At 31.4% G+C, this 22294-nt stretch overlaps 1 protein-coding gene across 1 annotated transcript in view; it reads left to right on the forward strand.

The window, feature by feature from the left end:
- Window positions 1-22294, forward strand: part of LOC139521168 (adhesion G protein-coupled receptor A3-like) — a 72206-nt gene that overhangs the window by 26991 nt on the left and 22921 nt on the right. Inside the window, exons 7-10 of the mRNA XM_071314475.1 lie at window positions 1751-2298; window positions 2808-2945; window positions 6742-6836; window positions 12039-12246. Coding sequence (XP_071170576.1) covers window positions 1751-2298; window positions 2808-2945; window positions 6742-6836; window positions 12039-12246 — 989 coding nt within the window. The remainder of the gene's footprint in view (window positions 1-1750; window positions 2299-2807; window positions 2946-6741; window positions 6837-12038; window positions 12247-22294) is intronic.

Here is a 22294-nt window from a genome sequence, read left to right on the forward strand (position 1 = left end):
AAAAGATGGAACATATGATTATTCAAGCTGTGATCGAGATATAAACCTAATGAGGTGGAAAATTCTTCTAACAGGCTTACAACAGGAAAAAACAACTGTTCAAAACATTAAAAAAATCTGTGTTTAGTCTTAAGGAAAAATCATTCAATCAATTGACCTTAGCAAAGGTGAACTGTAGCAGGTGGGTTCACGGATGATGATAAGTCTCCACAGGTTGGGCTCAGCAAAAATTGTTTCCCCAACTTCTAAAGGGTTTTTCATGATGTATCCTTTATTTTTCCTCCTCCCTTACAATTTTGTAGAGTTTGGGACTTTTTCAAAACCAGAAGGGATTGAGAATATTTGTTACAATTACAAATCTTTAAGACTGAATTAATGCATGCCTTTTGGTTGTTTCTCTTTAATTTTTACGGGAAAAGTTAACAGAAAGAAAGAAAAAGGAGTTGTGTAATGAAATTTTTGTTAGTATTGTACCAGAGATTTAGAGGTCTTTGTGTTGTATAGACACCTGTAAAGACTATATATGTTGACCTTAAGATCACTAGATGCATTTAACTTTGATATATCTTGTGGAAAAGCTATGCCTAAAAGGAAACTTTACCAACTGCACATGTTTGTCTGTTCTCTAACTTTCTAGGTTTAAACACACTCAATTTTTGTCCACTTAATATTGTTTTTTTTCATTTTTAGCAGAGATGATAATAAGTCTCTAGCTATTCTGTGGCAAGCATGTGTAATACCCATACTATAGGTCACTGTATGGCCTTCAACAATGAGCAAAGCCCATAACATATAGTCCGCTATAAAAAGCCCTGAAATATAGGTTTTGGTCTTGAAGGTTATTTCACCAACTGGAAAATCCTTGAGTCATCATTGATCATATATATGATTTAAAAATGATTCCCTTAAGAAAAATAGCTGAACTTATATGAATATTGACTGGAAGTGTGAAATATAAAAGAAAACATTATTTTTATTGAAATATATTATCTTCCATTATGAACGAGGAGAATGTTCTTTGTGGTTAATGGACAGATTGTCTGCAGATTGATTTCCTTTAGACTATCGTCATTTCCATTTACTGAATATTTATTTAGTATCTTACAAATCTGTATTTTTATGTGCATATAGTACATTTCAGTAATATCAAGTTATTTATTTATAGTTATTTTTATTGCTAGAAATGTTTGTTTTTCATGTAACTTGCTGATTGAAAAGCCATTCTTTGTTAAGATGTATACTGCTGACTTAAAATACAGAAAATGAATTACAGAAACTAATAAATTGATGATTTTAATGTTGTGGTAAAATTTCACAATAATATAATACTCTGAAAATAGCTATTAGATATAAGTTGTAATGTTTCAGTAAATAGAATGAACATCAATTTTGTTTTATCTTTATTTCTTAGTCTAAATGTTTCTTTCGGTTAAATTATGTTAGAACTAATTTAGTCTAAATGTTTCTTTCGGTTAAATTATGTTAGAACTAATTTAGTCTAAATGTTTCTTTCGGTTAAGTTATGTTAGAACTAATTTGTACTCTGAATGAAATTTTATTTAAAACAATTTGGTGAGCACCATCAAACATGACTGCATGTAATTTGTATGATAAAGCCCCTTCTGTGTTTTTACTGTTATGATTCACATTAATATTTTGAAAATTTCTGTTGCTTTTTAAAAAATATTTTCATGAATTCCAGTGACTTCTGTATTGGCATGTTTAACATGTTATGTATTATTCATTTCAGATCGACCATTAGAACTTCCACTGTTTGAGATTTCCCCTAGTACAAGTCAGGTCGTATTTGAAGGAGACAAGCTTCCATTTGAATGTAGAGCATCAGTCATAGACAGGAATACAAAAATGGTGTGGATTAGGAAAGAGGAAATTGTGGAAACAAATAGAAAGAAAGGAATTATCGTCCACACATCCACATCACGTGATCAGTCCATTATGAATAACCATCTTGTACTGGAGGAGTTGTCTAAGAATGATTCGGGTATCTGGCAGTGTAGAGTTACGTCACCACAGGGAAATGTCACCAATAACATCAGTATCGTTGTCATGCCAACAACAGCCAAATTCTGTCCATCCTTCACAACAACAACAAATAAAGGTGTATACAAATGGCCTAAGACCGTAGCTGGAGTCCATAGTGAACTGGCATGTAAAATAGGTGTGAATAAACTGGCGTCACATTTCTGTTCTCCAGCTGGTCTGTGGGAAAATCTTAATGTAGAGGCCTGTGAATATACAGATGAAAAGTTACGTGGATTAAAATCATCAGGGCAAAAGGTACTGTTTTCTTATAGTGATATGGATACATTGATTTTAGAAATAAATTGCTTTGTCAATGTAGGCAAGTATCAAACTGTAATCCATTCATTAACTAATCATAATTATTAGAGCTAAGTGAGAGTTTGTTCATAGATAAATAAAATTACTCTATATATATTGAAATTTGAGCATAACTTAAAATCAGTTTCATTCAATACAACCACTTATACTGTACCAAAAATCATAAGAAATATACCAAGAGTTTAATTCTCATTGATATCTTGACAATGTTTGAATGACTTTAAAGTATAACATGTTGGTTCTTTATGAAATCATCAGTATTGTTCAGGTGTTTAACTAAATTTGTTTTAACAAAAAAAAATATTTACATATGTATGAATTCAAGGGGATTGTAAGTTTGAGTCCATGAACTAAAAAAACAAAAGACATTTAGTAGATTTCTATTTGGTTGTTTGTCTCAATTCATGTTCCATAAAAAGTCATCATTTTGATACTTCTTTTGTTAGTTTGATGGAAATGCTGATGATCTAGCTAGACAGTTGGAGACCTTGACCTCTGACCCTAGTCTGAACAGGTCCCCTTACTTTGAAGTGGCAACTGGAGCCATAGAAAGTCTGGCTGCATTTATACCAAGCAGACAAGAGGTAAGTAGATGTACAGGTAAAAATGCATTAATCACATTACAGCAAATTTACTGACCAATATCAAAAATTCAAGCTTTTTTGCCGTCTGAATATTCAAAAAAGGGATTATGACAGAATGGGAATGGAAAATATGGTACCACCCATGAAGAGTTTATGGCCATTCTATAATTACAGAGGTCCCATCAAGCTTCTTTTTATGTCCCCAACGTAGCGGAGGGGGCATAAAGTTTTACCCTTGTCCGCCTTTACGCACATCCATACATCCCAAAATTGGTTTCTGTGCTCTAACTTGAGTTTGCCTCTTCCAAATATTATGAAACTTATACTCAATGCTCATTACCACAAAACACAGATCAAGTTGAATTTTGGTGGCATCACTTTAACCATTATTGGGTTATGCCCCTTTACAAATCGAAAAATTGCAAAACTTTTAGTTTCCGTTCTGTAACTTAAGATTGCCCCAACCAAACATTATGAAACCTATTCACATATACTTATTACCACAAAACTCAGATCAAGTACTAATTTGGGTAGCATCACTTTTATTGTTTTTTAGTTATGTCCCTTTATAATGTTGTATGCAAGTGGGGCATCATCTGTGTCCATGGGGACACCATGGGGACACATTCTCCATTTTTTATTTAATCTGGATCTGCCAATGTATTTTATGCAATTATTATGCAAAAATTATAAAGCAGAAGTTTCTACACATGCATTAATAATTGTTTGTAATAAACCATTACTATTATCACTATAAAGAATGTAAATTTTCTGTGAATAGATTTTCATATTTACTTTGAAAACCCACAAGACTTTTGGAAAATTCATTAACAGTTAAAAATCAATCAGAAAATGGCATAAGCAAAAGTAAAAACATATTTATTGACGATTTACAAAATGAGATTTGATAAAGAAAAAAGTTAACTCATAATTATCTTAATTATGTAAACATTACTCAATACAACATATGTTGAATGATTTAAATCAGATAAAAGGGAGGTAATCAGATAGATAAACAGATTATAAATCACTTTGTTTACTTCCTGTGGAGAATAAGATATTAAGCAGTAACTGAGATTTAATTGTGTCAATATTTATGTCTTTAAAGTCGTATAGACATTTTGGTTCACAAAGGACATTGATATGAACTAGACATTACTTTGAAACTCGACTTCAGTAGTTGTGTGCATTTCCTACACGAGCTCTTCAACTGATCCAGAACTGTGTACCAAGTCATATTTAAAAAAGCTTTAAATGTTAAAAATACCATGTAAAATCTCTTTTAACATGAGAAGACCTGTTGAGAAAACCAACATTACAGCAACCAAATACATTGCATTTGTTTGTTTCTAGCACCAAGTTTACCATCATATACTTTACATTGAACTACCCACATACATGTATATGCTAAGGGAATTCATTCATCATTCTCATGATGGGTTGTCATCCCCAAAAGTTTTAACATTGTTTAAGGTGATCTTATAAACTTTTGGGGTTACCGTTTTATTTAGATCATGTGACTTTATACTGCTATCAACATATTACATACCTTTTCTACAATTTGCACAAAAGAACTGAATGTGAAAGTATTCTGTCTTTACATTTAGTCAGTCATGTGGTCTTTTGACAGCTTCACCATGTTTTTGTCTTTGATTTCTGAAAAACTATTTTTTGTTTTAATTCAACACCATGCATGAATTTATGCAGATTTTTCCAAAATGTTCAATATTATCATTCTTAAAGGTGGGCACCTATTAACTCAGATCCTACAAACTATTAATTTTTAAGATGCATATCTTACTTATATAGATTTAAGAAGATGAGGTATGAGTGCCAATGAGACAACTCTCCATCCAAGTCACAATTTGTAAAAGTAAACCATTTTAGGTCAAAGTACGGCCTTCAACACAGAGCCTTGGCTCACACCGAACAGCAAGCTTTAAAGGGCCCCAAAAAATTACTGGTGTAAAATCATTCAAACAGGAAAACCAATGGTCTAATCTATATAAAAAACAAGAAATGAGAAACACTTATGAACCACACCAACAAAAGACAACTACTTTATGCACAGATTTAATATGCATCAATATACAGATTAAACTAACTAAACTGATCAAACTCTTTTCCATTAAACTTCTATTGACCTAGATAAATTTTGTAAAATGGTATTTATATCCACCGAAAATATAACTATGTGGAAGCATATATGGGGGTCCACACAGTATCTCATTTAAAATTTGTGTTCTATTTCACCCAATTCAGAAGGATTTCATTAAAAAATCAATGATATTTTATATAGAAAGCAAGGGACACTTTTTTATCAATAGCAAACCATAATCTACTATGAAAATTTGTAACAGTTCAATTTATTTAAAACATCAAAGGGATATTATCTGATCAATAAATATTATAAATCTATTATTTACCACAAAAGAGGCTTATGTTAATAACAGATTTAACTTTGTCAATATTTTCATCATCAAATGTCAAAAGAAGATCTAAACTGAAAACAAAATCTGTAAAATATGAACTGTGAAAGTTTGTTAAAGGGATAAGTGTAAAATAGATTTATTGACTGGGTATAATGTTAGGGCTGTTTTTATGCAATAAATTCATCTTTTATATTTTCGAAATGGAAAAGTACAAAGTAGTAGCATTTGATGAATTATGTAGCTTGTTAAAGTTTTATTATGTACAGACATCTTCAGTTGGGAATGATCTTGCATTTAAAATAATTAAATAACAGACCTGCTTGATAAAGAATTTATGTGAAAAAGATAACAAATTATACATCAGAAAATGATGTCACCTAAAGGATGGGCAGATGTTTAGTAAAACAATTACAGTAGCTAAAAGAACAATATAAAATAGTACAAGTCACAACCTCTTTCAAACTCTGCAGACCTACAAATAAAACAGCTACAGTAAATAACATAACCAAAAACAACACTAAAACTTCACCATGTGTAATGTGCCTTTAAAGGAATTTTGTGGTTGTGGTTGTATTTTTATGCCCATTTTATGGCCATTATGTTTTCTGGTCTGTGTATCCGTCTGTTCGTTCGTCCATCTGTCCTTTTGTTCATTCGTCCATCTGTCCTGCTTCCGGTTAGAGATTTTGGTTGAGGTAGTTTTTGATGAAGTTGAAGTCCAATCAACTTGATACTTAGTACACATGTTCCTTATGATATGATCTTTCTAATTTTGATGCCAAATTAGAGATTTTCCCCTACTGAACATACAAAATGATCGTGCGAATGTGGCATCCGTGTACTGGGGACACATTCTTGTTGAGGTATATTTTTCATTTAAATAACTTGATGTTGTCAACAAATCTTTGATAGTCTCCATTAAATCTCTAAATTTACAATTTGTCTAGATTATGTTAACTCTGATCTTGTATTGTTGAGGGACATAATTTTGGCCTTGCCTAGGAGTCTTAAGAATAGTAACTTGGTGGCGGTGTTACAATGCTCTTTTTGGTCCTGTCCTGTTTTTATGATACTTTGTATAAAGAGAGGGGCATGCTTAGGAAGACAACATGTTGTTCTTGTTGAGAATGTGAGAAAACCTAGTATTTCGATACATATTTGTCTTTGAGAGTCCTAGCCTAAAAACATCCTTAAACATGGATGGTAATAAAAAAAAGTTTTACTGAGATGTTGGGATTCAAAAGCAATAGAAATATATCTATACATATATTTATAAATTCTATTTTAAATTGAAAATCTCAAGAACAGAATGTCAAAAATGTAAATATAGGAAATAATATAGTCTTGTACATGACTATTTACAGATAGCAGAGAGAGTTCTGAAGATTGTGAGTGGGATGATGAACAGTAGTAAAACAATATTGAAACATGGACAGGTCAATGATCAGGCTTGTTCAAGGTTTGTACAAATTCATTAGTAATATCAAATTGAAATTAAATATGTTAATTTTTTTTCCAGCTGACTACCAAATACATATATTATAGTTTTAATTGTTATTTTTTGCTGCAATACAATCATATTTATTGTCTGATACTGTATTATTTACACATTTAGCAATGTTAAGCTTTAAAAGCATTAAACTCATTAAGTCGTTTAATGTTTAAACATGGCTTGATGTGTATAGAAATTCAATCCATTGTAGGGAAAACGGTAGTATTTAATTTTCCCAGCATTAGGTTGGCCTTTTGTGTACCCAAGACAGGGCGTAGGAAGTCAACTTAAGAGCGCTGTGATTGGATGTAAGGGTACAATATATTTTTGGTTTATCTATGAATAACTGCAGTGTGTATATTTACAATATAAATTTTGAAACCTATTGAAATATTTTCTAGAGAATTATTCGAAAAGACTTGCAAAATTTCATAAATTTGGTGCAAAATGACGGTGGGCATGGATAACATAAACAAGCTCCATTGGAAGTTGGTCATGATACTATTTGGCTTTAATTTTTAAAACACAATAATAAAGTACTGACACAACATATAACTGTTTTATCCAGGTTTTTATCTTAAAAAGTGGTAAATTTAGAAAATGTTAATATTGTCGCCTATGGCAGAATAAATAGTACCGTTTTCCCTATACCGAAGATAGCAAGGGAAATCAAAGTCACTCAGACTTCAATTCTTTTATACTATTTTGAAGCTTTTGATTAGTACATTTGATTTTTATCACAAAGAATAGAAATTTTTCACTGAGAACAATACTGTGTTGAGAAAAGTGCTGAGTCATCATAATAGGTCAAATTGATTGGTAATGATATAAAACTTTATTCTAGGATGTCAATACTAACTATATTGTGTAAAATGCACCATATTATAGTTCTTTTGTATTTGATTTCACCTTTCGCAATGATTTTTTCAATTGGAAACACCAGAATTCAAGTCGCGACAAATATTTTTTACTGAAATGTTTGCCTTTTTACTGCGTAATTCCCTAAATGTATCATTTGGGTATTTCTGTAAACATTATCTATTAAAATGGGAAATTGTCTGGTTTAGTTTGTACTGTTTATAGAATTAGGCATTATTTGGTCACATTGGAAGCATTTTCAGTGTTAGAATTGTTCATCTAAGAAAAAGAGAGGCCCACTTGAGGCTAAATTTACATAGAATTTATACTCTCCTGTGTAAAGAATTGTTCACATTCTTGATAATTCATGCAGCAAATATTTCAAAAGTGCTTCATTTTGTAGTTTCTTTCTTTTATTATATCAGACATAAATAATTTTTCATTTCCTACTGTTTGAAAGGACTTTTGTTGGAAATTAATACTCCCAAGGGACATAATTCAGCTTTTTCATTGAATAATACAGGCAACAAAGGCAACTTTACAGCTGAGTATTTTGCATATTTAATGTTTAAAGTGTCTAATATCTTTGTTTTCATCATCTCAAGACAGAATAATAGATTTTATAACAAGCTCTGAAATTTTTAACCACAATATGGCATATACTAAAGCATGGAATGGAGATTAGTATGAAAAATCTTGAATTTGTGCATTTGTTGTAAATTTTTGATGAAATGAATACAAATTGAATGGAACTGTCCATTTCATCTGTTTAAATGAAACTATTTATCATTCTTTTTAAATAAGATAAGATATGGTGGAATACAGGTTGTTTATTAAGGCTTTTCTGAAAGAAGTAGAGAATGAGGTAAACCAGCATGTAGGGGTGGGGACATAAAATGATCTATGTTTCTTTAAGTACTGGGGACATACAAGTATTTATTATAGCCAAGGTTTTCACAGTAACCCAGTATTGCATTAATAATGTCATAAGAATTCTTTATATCTTTATGTCACAGTATAGAGAAAACGGTAGTATTTAATTTTCCCAGCATTAGGTTGGCCTTTTGTGTACCCAAGACAGGGCGTAGGAAGTCAACTTAAGAGCGCTGTGATTGGATGTAAGGGTACAATATATTTTTGGTTTATCTATGAATAACTGCAGTGTGTATATTTACAATATAAATTTTGAAACCTATTGAAATATTTTCTAGAGAATTATTCGAAAAGACTTGCAAAATTTCATAAATTTGGTGCAAAATGACGGTGGGCATGGATAACATAAACAAGCTCCATTGGAAGTTGGTCATGATACTATTTGGCTTTAATTTTTAAAACACAATAATAAAGTACTGACACAACATATAACTGTTTTATCCAGGTTTTTATCTTAAAAAGTGGTAAATTTAGAAAATGTTAATATTGTCGCCTATGGCAGAATAAATAGTACCGTTTTCCCTGTATATTGTTCCTAACTTGCATTCAAAGCTAGAAAAAGAAAATAATAATTTCCAACAAATTAATGGAAGGGAAGTAACTCTAGAGGACTTCACTGCATAAAAAGGGAAATAACTTAAGCTTTATATGAAACATCTATGTCTTTTTATTAACAGCTGATAAGAGAGACTGTTAATTGTTCTTTTCATTGATTAAGATAAGAATTGTAGGACAAATTAAAAATATAATTAGAGGGGAGGAATTACAGATTCATGTTTGTTTATGCTGGAGGTTGCCCCCAAAAAAGATTAAACATGGCATTATTTCAACTTAGAATTATTATCAAATTATGGAATTTGTATAATTTCTTTTGCTTGAAATTTGTAATAAATTAATGTTCTGTCCAGCGTACAACACTTTATATTATAAGGAAGATAGCACATTTTCAATAGAATGTTCTTTGTGGCATATGAATAGTTTTATAAACTGCTCAATTTTTTTTTATACAAAATAAACATGGAATTTATATTAAAAAGTACAAGCACAAGATATTATGCAAATTCCATAATTAAAAATAGTTCCAAGTTGAAATAATATCCTGTTATTAGTTAAACATTTTAAAAGTTGTAAAGTTAAAAGATTTTAAGATACCGTTGTATGCCAAGTATACAATTATTTGTTGATTTCACTCGATAAACTTTTATCAGTAAAAATCATGTGTCATTTGATGAATATTCAGTACTGGAAAAAAAATCAGGTTGATGCAATAAACTGAAAATTATATGATCAACCATGAATGTCTCTATGCTTCTGTATATATGCATGTAATCAAAACTATTGAAATAACATCAGCAACTGTAGAATCATTAACTGCCATACATATGACATTCCATTACACTATATGATACATATGGAGAACAATCATCAATACAGAATATGAGCCTAGAATGGGAAACACAGATTTATAGACACATTTTTTTACTACATGAACTACATATACTGTGGTTATTTTGACAAATTAAACTTAACAGGTGAAATACACAAAAACGCAACTTGGCAGAAGTCTGTAGCCCTTTCACAAAAAAATGTTAAGTGTAAAAGTGATCTTACGATAAAAATATTTGGTTGAATTGATAAGGAATATTTTAGACATACGATAAATGTTACACTTTTTTGTGAAAAGGGCTACAGATTCTGATAGCCGTATATACTCTCATGTTTATACAAGGCTACAGATTCTGATAGCTGTATATACTCTCATGTTTATACAAGCTACAGATTCTGATAGCCGTATATACTCTCATGTTTATACAAGGCTACAGATTCTGATAGCCGTATATACTCTCATGTTTATACAAGGCTACAGATTCTGATAGCTGTATATACTCTCATGTTTATACAAGGCTACCGATTCTGAAAGCTGTATATACTCTCATGTTTATACAACGCTACAGATTCTGATAGCTGTATATACTCTCATGTTTATACAACGCTACAGATTCTGATAGCTGTATAATATACTCTCATGTTTATACAAGGCTACCGATTCTGATAGCTGTATATACTCTCATGTTTATACAAAAGGGCTACAGATTCTGATAGCTTTATATACTCTCATATTTATACAACGCTACAGATTCTGATAGCTGTATAATATACTCTCATATTTATACAAGGCTACAGATTCTGATAGCTGTATATACTCTCATGTTTATACAACGCTACAGATTCTGATAGCTGTATAATATACTCTCATATTTATACAAGGCTACAGATTCTGATAGCTGTATATACTCTCATGTTTATACAAGGCTACCGATTCTGATAGCTGTATATACTCTCATGTTTATACAAGGCTACCGATTCTGATAGCTGTATATACTCTCATGTTTATACAAGCTACAGATTCTGATAGCTGTGTATACTCTCATATTTATACAAGGCTACAGATTCTGATAGCTGTATATACTCTCTGACATGTTTATACAAGGCTACAGATTCTAATAGCTGTATATACTTTCATGTTTATACAACGCTACAGATTCTGATAGCTGTATAATATACTCTCATGTTTATACAAGGCTACAGATTCTGATAGCTGTATATACTCTCATGTTTATACAACGCTACAGATTCTGATAGCTGTATAATATACTCTCATGTTTATACAAGGCTACATATTCTGATAGCTGTATATACTCTCATGTTTATACAAAAGGGCTACAGATTCTGATAGCTGTATATACTCTCATATTTATACAAGGCTACAGATTCTAATAGCTGTATATACTCTCATGTTTATACAAGGCTACCGATTCTGATAGCTGTATATACTCTCATGTTTATACAAGGCTACCGATTCTGATAGCTGTATATACTCTCATGTTTATACAAGCTACAGATTCTGATAGCTGTGTATACTCTCATGTTTATACAAGGCTACCGATTCTGATAGCTGTATATACTCTCATGTTTATACAAAAGGGCTACCGATTCTGATAGCTGTGTATACTCTCATGTTTATACAAAAGGGCTACAGATTCTGATAGCTGTATATACTCTCATGTTAATACAACACTACAGATTCTGATAGCTGTATATACTCTCATGTTTATACAAGCTACAGATTCTGATAGCTGTGTATACTCTCATATTTATACAAGGCTACAGATTCTGATAGCTGTATATACTCTCTGACATGTTTATACAAGGCTACAGATTCTAATAGCTGTATATACTTTCATGTTTATACAACGCTACAGATTCTGATAGCTGTATATACTGTCAGGTTTATACAAAACACATAGAAACTTGTTACAAAAACCATGCATTAAAAATGTACTGAAAAGAATCAATAATACAAACTTCTATTTATAGATTGGTACAAGTAGTGGAATCTATCCCAAACCAGGTCACTACCAGACCTCAGGCTTTGTCCTCACAGAATATTGGTATCTATATCATGGAGGTTGAGGCCAGTCAGTTTACAGGGATTAAATGTAATGTGGCATCCAGTTTCAGTACAAATGTCTGGTGTCAACAAAGCTTTGAAAATTTCACAGACAAGAACTTCTTTGCCAAAATTGTAAGTAACAATTATAATTATTATCCCACAGAAAAACAAAGATGTAGTTATATTTCCTGTGATTGGTTGAGGGAATATAGGAATTAGTTTAGTTCTCTTTTTGTATGATTTACTAAAAAGGGTAATTTAATACAAAGAATAGGTTTAATTTTCGATGTCAATTCCCTTCAGCATTTGATGGCTAACTTTAACCACTTCTTTGAGTAAACACAAAGCAATGTCACTGTAAGTTAACCATTCTTTTGGTCCTACCCATGACAGGCAATGATATATACTCAAATATTTAATTGACAAAATGATGTGTGTATTACTATACCTATCAAGAATACATTTAAATTAAGTTTCACAAATTGCTCAGAATGAATCTATCAACAATGTGTGTGGATAAAGGGAAATAACTCAATTCAGAATACTGTTTCTTTGCAAAGTTTCAATTATAGTTACCAAAGCAAAATGTAAATAAGTTTTAACCCTCAGTGCCCACAAAGACAATTAATTTATACTTATTTTCCACCATGTTAAGAAATTAATGTCACATGTGCCTTACACCACTCTATTATTAACAGTTTAATGTTGGTTTGGTAAGGGTTTAATGTTTGATACCATACGGAATCATAGATGCTAATGTTTGGGACTCTTTTGAGTTGGATGGGGTTAAGACAGACTGCAACATTAGTCACTAGCACTGAGCAGATGTCTTTAGATCAAAATGAAACTGTGGCAATACCTTGATTAAGACAGCAAGCCACCAACATAACTTATCAAAGAAAGGACAAGGTCATCTAGATCTTTAAAATTGAATAAATTGTCTTTAACAATAAACAAGAATCCATCAAAAATTTAACAATTGTCTATTAAACAAATATTGACTTACTCTCCTATTTTAGAAACCTACTTGATGGTCTCGTGCTAGTGGCTAACATGTTTTCTATGTGAAGCCGCACTTTAAAAACTTAGCTCAGCGTGTTGGTCAACGGCCAATCAGGGTATCATATTTACAATTTCTTGTTTAGCATATACATTTTACTTACAACTGACTATTAAGTAGCTACCCATCATTATCTTCATCAAAGAAATCAACATTTAATTTAAGATATCTTTCAAAACTAAACAACCCCATGGTAGAAGAAACTGTATCCCTGTCTAAAAAAGGTAAATTGAGCATCACATATTTTGCCGTGTTTCAAATCCTCTGTGCAGGCTTGTTCCTGTTTGCCAATAGTTTCAAATTTTACAAACCTCATCATGCTTGGAAATTTTTTGTCAAATTTTTCTCGGCTCTTATTTATTGAAGGGAATGATTTTTTCTTGGCTCTTATTTATTGAAGGGAATGATTTTTTCTTGGCTCTTATTTATTGAAGGGAATGATTTTTTCTTGGCTCTTATTTATTGAAGGGAATGATTTTTTCTTGGCTCTTATTTATTGAAGGGAATGATTTTTTCTTGGCTCTTATTTATTGAAGGGAATGATTTATTACAGCACTTCAGCTGCTTAATGTTTAGTTGAAGCGAGTAGGCAACTTTTACATTCCCATTCAGCCACTTCCTGTATTGAAATACAAATTTAAGGAACTGAACATTTCTGTTGTATGCAATCTTTGCTATCATGGTTATGTTACTTGTTTTATAAATCTGATTTGTAAATTTTACCTTATAGCTAAAAGTAAGTTGTAATTGTTTTGGAAGTTCATTGCTTGAAACAATTTATCTCCTTCTTAGAACAATTATTAAACTCAAGCAGAGTAATTTAACTTTATTGGGAATCAGTCAATTTCTCACTACAATTTATTGGGAATCAGTCAATTTCTCGCTACAATTTATTGGGAATCAGTCAATTTCTCACTACAATTTATTGGGAATCAGTCAATTTCTCGCTACAATTTATTGGGAATCAGTCAATTTCTCGCTACAATTTATTGGGAATCAGTCAATTTCTCGCTACAATTTATTGGGAATCAGTCAATTTCTCGCTACAATTTATTGGGAATCAGTCAATTTCTCGCTACAATTTATTGGGAATCAGTCAATTTCTCGCTACAATTTATTGGGAATCAGTCAATTTCTCGCTACAATTTATTGGGAATCAGTCAATTTCTCACTACAATTTATTGGGAATCAGTCAATTTCTCACTACAATTTATTTTATAAAGGAGAAATAGACAATCCCCCTCTTGAAAGGAATTGTTCAAAATAATGTCCAAAATAATGTCCCCTTAAAAAACACCTATTTCAAAACATCTATATTACTAAAATAACGAGGTCCAATTAGTCAGCCATCATGGGGTAAAAACGACAAATCAAAGAAATCAACTTTATATATAGCTAATATAGGACAATGGTGTTGATTAAAAATTACACCACTACAGACCCTTTTGTTTTCCACATAATTAATATTGCCAATAATTAACAAGTTCTAGTTGAATCCGATACCGATACCAATAGTATATTCACCTGTTACCTATTACCTTATCTGTACGTTCCGCTTCTGACAGGCGCACCAACAAACGGTGTATTTAGGATTTTGCTGTATACACGGGTCATAATCACAGGGTTGACACTACTAAATTCAATCATTGTCACATTGTTCCCTATTGTAGTATTTTAATCAGTATGACTTTCTAAGAAGACAATATGAATACTAAAAATCTGGACTTAATATAAGGCGTATAGGTAGTTTTCAATTTGTTAGCCGGCATGACGTAAAACAGCGAATCAAAGAATTCAACTTTATTTATAACATATATAGAACAATGCTGTTGATTAAAAAATATTCCATTCCAGGCCCTTTTGTTTTCCAAATAATTAATATTACCAATAATTGTAAGGTTCCAGGTCGACAGGTTCAAACAGAAAGATTTTGAAAGCAGAGAAAACTGTAAAATAATCGGCATGACTTTAATCAGATGAGAATACCAATACTAAAATAAGGCATACACATAGTTATATACTTTAATTCAGTCACAGACCCGTGATATCACGGGTGTGTTCTAGTATATTATAAAAAAGAAGATGTGGTATGATTGCCAATGAGACAACTGTCCACAAGAGACCAAAATGACACAGAAATGAACAACTATAGGTCACCATACGGCCTTCAATAATGAGCAAAGCCCATACCGCATAGGCAGCTTTAAAAGGCCCTGAAATGACAATGTAAAACAATTCAATGGAGAAAACTAATATCTTGTTATATTTGCCAAAGAATAATTTTCACACCTACAAACTATATTAAATTTTATGCCCCATAATTCTCAAAAACAATGAATATGACCTATATTTTTATTATTAATATATGTAATATATATTTACCCTTTCAGTAAAATGTCAGAAAAATATATGGAATATATAATAATAAATTTGAATCCACTTTAATCATGTTTCTGCATCATATCATTTAGAGAATTTGATGCACTTTGGATGCATGTGAAGAGATTAATTAGCCCCAGATATTATATATTTATAAAAATGTTTCTATTTTTATTATAAGTTAGATAAGAAACCAGGGCATCTTCATACATCATCAGCATGAGTCATTTTCCCAGGTGTAAAAGTTTATTTCTGGTTTATTAATAAAGAATTTACATACGGCCTCAATCGAATACTAAGTAGGCAAAAAGTGGACAATATTCAGTGAAAGATTCATTTGTCCGTCAAGATAGTTTGATTCTAAAAATGGTATACTGAATTTTATGAAAAAGGAAATTTAAGTCTATAAAAAAAAAATTGCTTGAGTTGAATTAAAAGTATGAACGGTTTTAAAGTTGAAAATCCATGAAAAAATTAAGTATCTACTGTATTCTCACTAAAAAAAATAATTTCAGCTTTTTTTTTTATTAAAAGTAGAATTGGGTGAAGCATTATAGTGATACAAAAATACAACAAAAGCATAATTATGATGATTATAAAAACTTTTATTTTATTAAAGTTTTATCATCCTAAATATGCATGAAATATTTGTTACTGAATGTTAAGCAACCACCAATCAATGTATTAATGTTGTATACTGTCTCTGTTATTTGATATATGAAAGTAATTGTTTAAAGTGAGCTAAACTCGGACAGTAGTTCATGTACAGTGGTACAGAAGAAGTACACTTAAACCTGCTTTTTAAAAAATGAAGCAAAGAAGGGAAGGTAAGCTTGATAGAAAGTGTGTCAAATAACAGGTTTATTATCTATCACAAAAGTAAGATTGTTCATTCATCTCATGGTTTGTTCACCTTTGTGTACTCTTAACAGCTGGAAATCATTTATTTCTGATGAAGACCTATTAGTTAACTTTTAGTTCTTATAGACCTATATGTAACATATTTAATCTCTTCTCTGAAGCCATTGTTTTGTTTTTTCCTTCACTTGAAATCTATGCCTCAAGTTGTGATACTGAAATATGTAGCAAATTTCAAAGAAAACAGTTTCTTTTGATGTCCTGTTTAATCTTTTCTCCTGGTTGTGTACCTCTGACAACTTAAATCAATTTTGTTTTTTTGTTTTTATATAAAACAGATTTGTTTATTCACATCTGCTTCTTCTCTGATCACAATGTTTTTTGCAATAGTTTATGAATTAATTGATTGATCTTTTCTTGCTCTGACAGATTTGTAAAAACAGCTCCATGTTCTCATTCATTTAAATTTGAATATTCTGCTAAGTTTTTTTCACTATATTCTAGCTAGTTGAGGTATTTTTGGCTTTTATTTGATTAGTTTGTGACACCTTGTTCAAGGACTGTTAGCTAGAGGTATGGCTGTCAAAGCATTCTGAATGTTTATGGCTCACCAGTATATTTGGGTATAATATGCTAGCCTCATGAATGCTATCATATAATAATCCAAAAGTAGAAATTGGTCAAATATGAAACACTCCCCAAAATTGAACTCTTCTTTTGAAGAGGACCTGAAGCTCGAAACTCTATATATATATATCTAAAGCATGTCACAAATTCTCAACTTGGATTGGAAACTTGAGTTGAGAAAGCTAATCAGCAAGCAGCTCAATTTGATAAAAATCTCGAATTATTTCGATACAGATGATTTTCCATTGACTAGTTATATAGGGTTAATGTAGACAGAATATAATAGGTTACACCTATCCTTACTGCATTTTAATAGATTCTCCTAAACGGATATACAATACTAGCCAGTATGACTGTTCAAAATACAAACCATACTGAATCAGGAACCAGGCAGTTTGTAACTTTTTGATTCTATATCTATCAGAAAGGGAGTTTTGTAATCTGTTGCTGGCTGTTGAATTTAATATTTTTAATGTGGGTTATAACCCTGGAAATGAAAATGTGAGAAACATTTATCAATCTATGATTATGTTGATTAATGTAATGAATGAAATAAATAAAACGTCTTATCTATAAGGATGCAGAGTTGTAAAAAAATGAAAGCTGAATATGATAATACATTAATCTTGCTATTGAGAAGTTCTCAGTGTGAGGCTGTCAGGATTGTATACCTCAACAGTATAATATATTAATGTGTTTGCACTTTTGAGATAGGATCAGATTAAGAGAATTTTCCTTGAAGTGTGCTACAGTGATCAGCATATGTATTCTCTTTCTATGCAACAAGCAGGGGGTATTTCTTCCCAGTACATCAAGAAGGGTATTCCTTGTTTCTTATTTTAGAATTTCACTTATAATACCCTTACCTTGATGTCGATGAAACTCAATTATTTCTATTATGATAAACAGTGATATTTCAGTAATAATTTAATAATTTATTTTTCATCCCACATAGGGTCTTGCATCTTCCCGATTTTATGAAAGGATTCATAATGTACTGATATACATTAACAGGGGCGGATCCAGCCATTTTTAAAAGGGGGTGTTCCCAACCCAGGATAAAAGAGGGTTCGAACCACATGTCGCCATTTAAATTCATTGATCGTCCAAAAAAAGGGGGGTTCCAACCCCAGAACCATCCCCCCTGGATCCGCCACTGATTAACAATATTATGGTCATTTAAAATTGAGTTGTGTTTGGAAAATAGTTATGTGAAATATGTGTTTTTGGTTACGTATCAATTGTACAGGGCAGGGAGAGACTTCCATGTAGCAGCTAAATGATACTTGCCTTTTAAATATCTATAAGATAACCGGAAAATGTTTCTAAATTAATTTCCTTGATAGTAACTAATGTTTCTGTCTTGTCCAGTTTAAATTGAAGGACAAATTAACAAGCAACCAAATATTTTAATTGTCACAAATTCCAAACAAAAATTTGGACAGTAACCTATACAATGATGACTTTAAAAGCTGTTATTAACAATAGTTATCATACAGTTACATGACCTGTGTCAAATATTTCATGGTCAGTTTTCCAGGTGGTTTGATAATTGACACGTTTAATTAACGAGAAATACCTGTACTATACAGGTAAAGATCATATGTCAGTGGTAAATAGATAAATGTTGTTCACAACCATTCATATACCACAGGATAGTAAGATGTTTACATGGGATATAATATAGGAGTAGAAAATGAATTTTGATATTTTCCATCAAGGAGGTAGGATATTTATTCTTTTCGGTAAGAAACCAACACTTGATCATATTATTTGAGAGTAACAAAATTAAATTCTAAAAAGTATGAAGAACGTAGATGAAATTATTCTTACATATAAAAAGTTGTATTTTGAAAAAGTGTTCATCATTCATATTATAAAACAAAATTATATGGTAACTCCAGCTACTGCAGTACTAAAAAAAACAACCAAATAAACTGTACAGTTAGATAATGTATTACAATATGAACAGCTTCAAGTATTCTTTATCTTTCTGAAATAGCCTTGCATTTTGCATGCTAACAACTTAAAGATAGGTATAATTAAAAACCTGATAATAAATTGTTCAAATAAGGCCTTCGAAAATAGTGGAATAAATTACTTTTGGAGTGTCAAGAACTCGTTGGAAGTACTTGATAAATTGCATGCTTATATTGGTGATTTTTCTACCCTGTATACCACATTGCCTCACATTCTCATTAAGAAAAAATTCACACACCTAATTAAATGGGCATTCAAAAAATCAGAATGTGAATATATATGTTCAAACTCTTTTAGGTCATTTTTTAGTAGCAATAAACAAAAAAACTATGTTAATTGGACATGCTTTGATACTATATATGCCCTTGAATTTTTACTAGATAACATTTTTGTTCGCTTTGGGGATTTCGTATATCGTCAGATTATCGGAATTCCAATGGGGACTAACTGTGCACCACTTATTGCGGACCTGTTTTTGTATTGTTATGAGTTACAATTTATGACAAAAATAAGCAAAGACCAATCGAAACAACATCTGATAAACAAATTTAATAATACTTTTAGATATTTGGATGATATTTTGGCTCTCAATAATGACGACTTCAGTATGTATATTAATGAAATTTATCCTGTTGAACTTACTTTAAATAAAGCTAATACTAACAATGACCACTGCCCTTTTCTCGATCTTGATATCTATATCACTTATGGAAAGCTGAATACTAAAATTTATGATAAAAGGGATGATTCCCTTGTCACCATCTTACGGTGTTTATATATCTCAACTTGTACGATTCGCTCGTGTATGTAATAATGCTTTAGATTTTAACGAGAGAAATTTATGTATTACTGAAAAATTATTACACCAGGGTTTTCAATATCACAAACTAGTCAAAACATTTACTAAATTTTATCATCGGTATAAAGACATCATTCGAAAATATAGCTCAACATGCAGACTTCTAATACGTTCAGGTATTTTACATCCAATTTTTTATGGAAATATTCTTTATAAAGCACAAAGGTGTCAGTATTCACCTCAGAAACTTACAAAACCTTTGAATAGACTTATTAGGAAGGGATATAATTACGATACTGTTGTCAAGTCATTAAAGATTGCATATTTTGGCGTTAATATTGAGTCACTGATAAGGTCTTTGCATCGGAACTAAACACATTTATTCTAAAAACAGTTGTTGGCATGACACGGGTTATGTTCTTCTCATATATGTTATGATGGTATGATACTAAACCCCTAACGGGAAGGATTGTGCCTGATGTTCATATGATGAAATCATAATCTTTTAGTCAGTTTAATTGAAGTCTGGAGCTGGCATGTCAGTTAACTGCTAGTAGTCTGTTGTTATTTATGTATTATTGTCGTTTTGTTTATTTTCTTTAGTTACATCTTCTGACATCAGACTCAGACTTCTCTTGAACTGAATTTTAATGTGCGTATTGTTATGCGTTTACTTTTCTACATTGGTTAGAGGTATAGGGGGAGGGTTGAGATCTCACAAACATGTTTAACCCCGCCGCATTTTTGCGCCTGTCCCAAGTCAGGAGGCTCTGGCCTTTGTTAGTCTTGTATTATTTTAATTTTAGTTTCTTGTGTACAATTTGGAAATTAGTATGGCGTTCATTATCACTGGACTAGTATATATTTTTTTGGGGGCCAGCTGAGGGACGCCTCCGGGTGCGGGAATTTCTCGTTACATTGAAGACCTGTTGGTGACCCTCTGCTGTTGTTTTTTATTTGGTCGGGTTGTTGTCTCTTTGACACATTCCCCATTTCCATTCTCAATTTTATAAGTGTAGTGTGAAAAGCTTAACTTTCAGCAATTGTGAATATATATTGAAACAGTTCTATTATTTACCACTTAACATATCAATATCATACATTTTTTTGTTGTTAATTTTTTCGTTATTTGATCATTGCTTGAAATGTGTTTGGTCTAAATGTGTATAAATTGCATTTACTTGTTCAAACTTAAATGACCAAATGATAATAGGTCTGTTACGTACAAAACATCTTTTTTTCGATTAACCCCAGAGTCTGTATAATGTGTATGTATTTACAAAAAAACATTGCTTAGTTATAAATTGCTTTAATAGACAAAACTTACTCATTTGATCTTATACATTATTGGCTTTATGAAATTTCGACCCCTGTTGATCACAGAAGATATTTACTCTTTCCCCTCTCTTTTCTTTCATTCGTGAAGCCTTATTTCCATCAGATGACCAGATGTTATGAATGGAGGAGGGAATTAGTCATTTGGCAACTGTGCTTTTGTTTTTGCCAAGTTTAAATGTTTCTGCTTCATGTATATCAGTGTAACATTTACAGACATAAAGCCAGGTGGTCTTATAAAGAATGAGGAGGCCTTCATCTTTACTTATGGCTTATCTGGTTTTTTTTTCTATTAACAGAGGAATTTGTCCTAGATCAATGTTTTACAAAGATATATCTATGCTATTAGCAGTTTTATTGGTGTATGAATTTTTTTGTCTTGCATTTGATAAATTGGGATGAGGATCCAGGCTTGTAAAAACATCCAATATTAATTCTTGTCATGGGGTTGCACCTTCATCTGTTACTAGATCCTCTACAAAATTGTATGAAAATTCCACTCATCAAAACCTTCAATGAGTTTGATCATTAGAAAAAATGTGTAATGCTGGGCACTTGTGTAATTAACACACATTTATAATGTGGGGGAGTGTGGTGTGTTAGCTTGCTCAGTATGTCAGCTCACTCACAAGCTCACTTAATATTCCTTCATTATACAATGGTTGTCATCTGCAGATGCTTACATTTGAACATGTTGCTGAGATCCATTTCTAAGGCAGTTTCACAAAAGCATCCTCCATGCAACAATAGAACCCTGCTAATGAATGGCCATTAGTATCTGTTGAACTGTATCTTAAACTTTAAGGTCAAGGTCAGGGTACATGATGTACCTACCAATATATATTCAGTAATCCACACTTCACATCTGATATTGTATAGTCAAACTTCACACAAGAAAGCCACTTGTCTGTAGTAGTTTTTTAAGTGCCATAAGTATTGTAATTTTCTACAATGTTGAAAAAAACGTTACCCAAATTACGGCCAATCACATGTAATTATAAGTCAAGAGACTGTGTCTTATATTTCAACGTCTATAATAAACAAGTTCTTTATATAATTTTTGTTGTAGTTTAATATTTTCATAAAGGATCAAGAAAAAGTTCACTTTTAATAATACCCCCATAGTTAAAGATAGAATGAGT

The sequence above is a fragment of the Mytilus edulis genome, chromosome 4, assembly GCF_963676685.1.
Source record: "Mytilus edulis chromosome 4, xbMytEdul2.2, whole genome shotgun sequence".
NCBI lineage: Eukaryota > Metazoa > Mollusca > Bivalvia > Mytilida > Mytilidae > Mytilus > Mytilus edulis.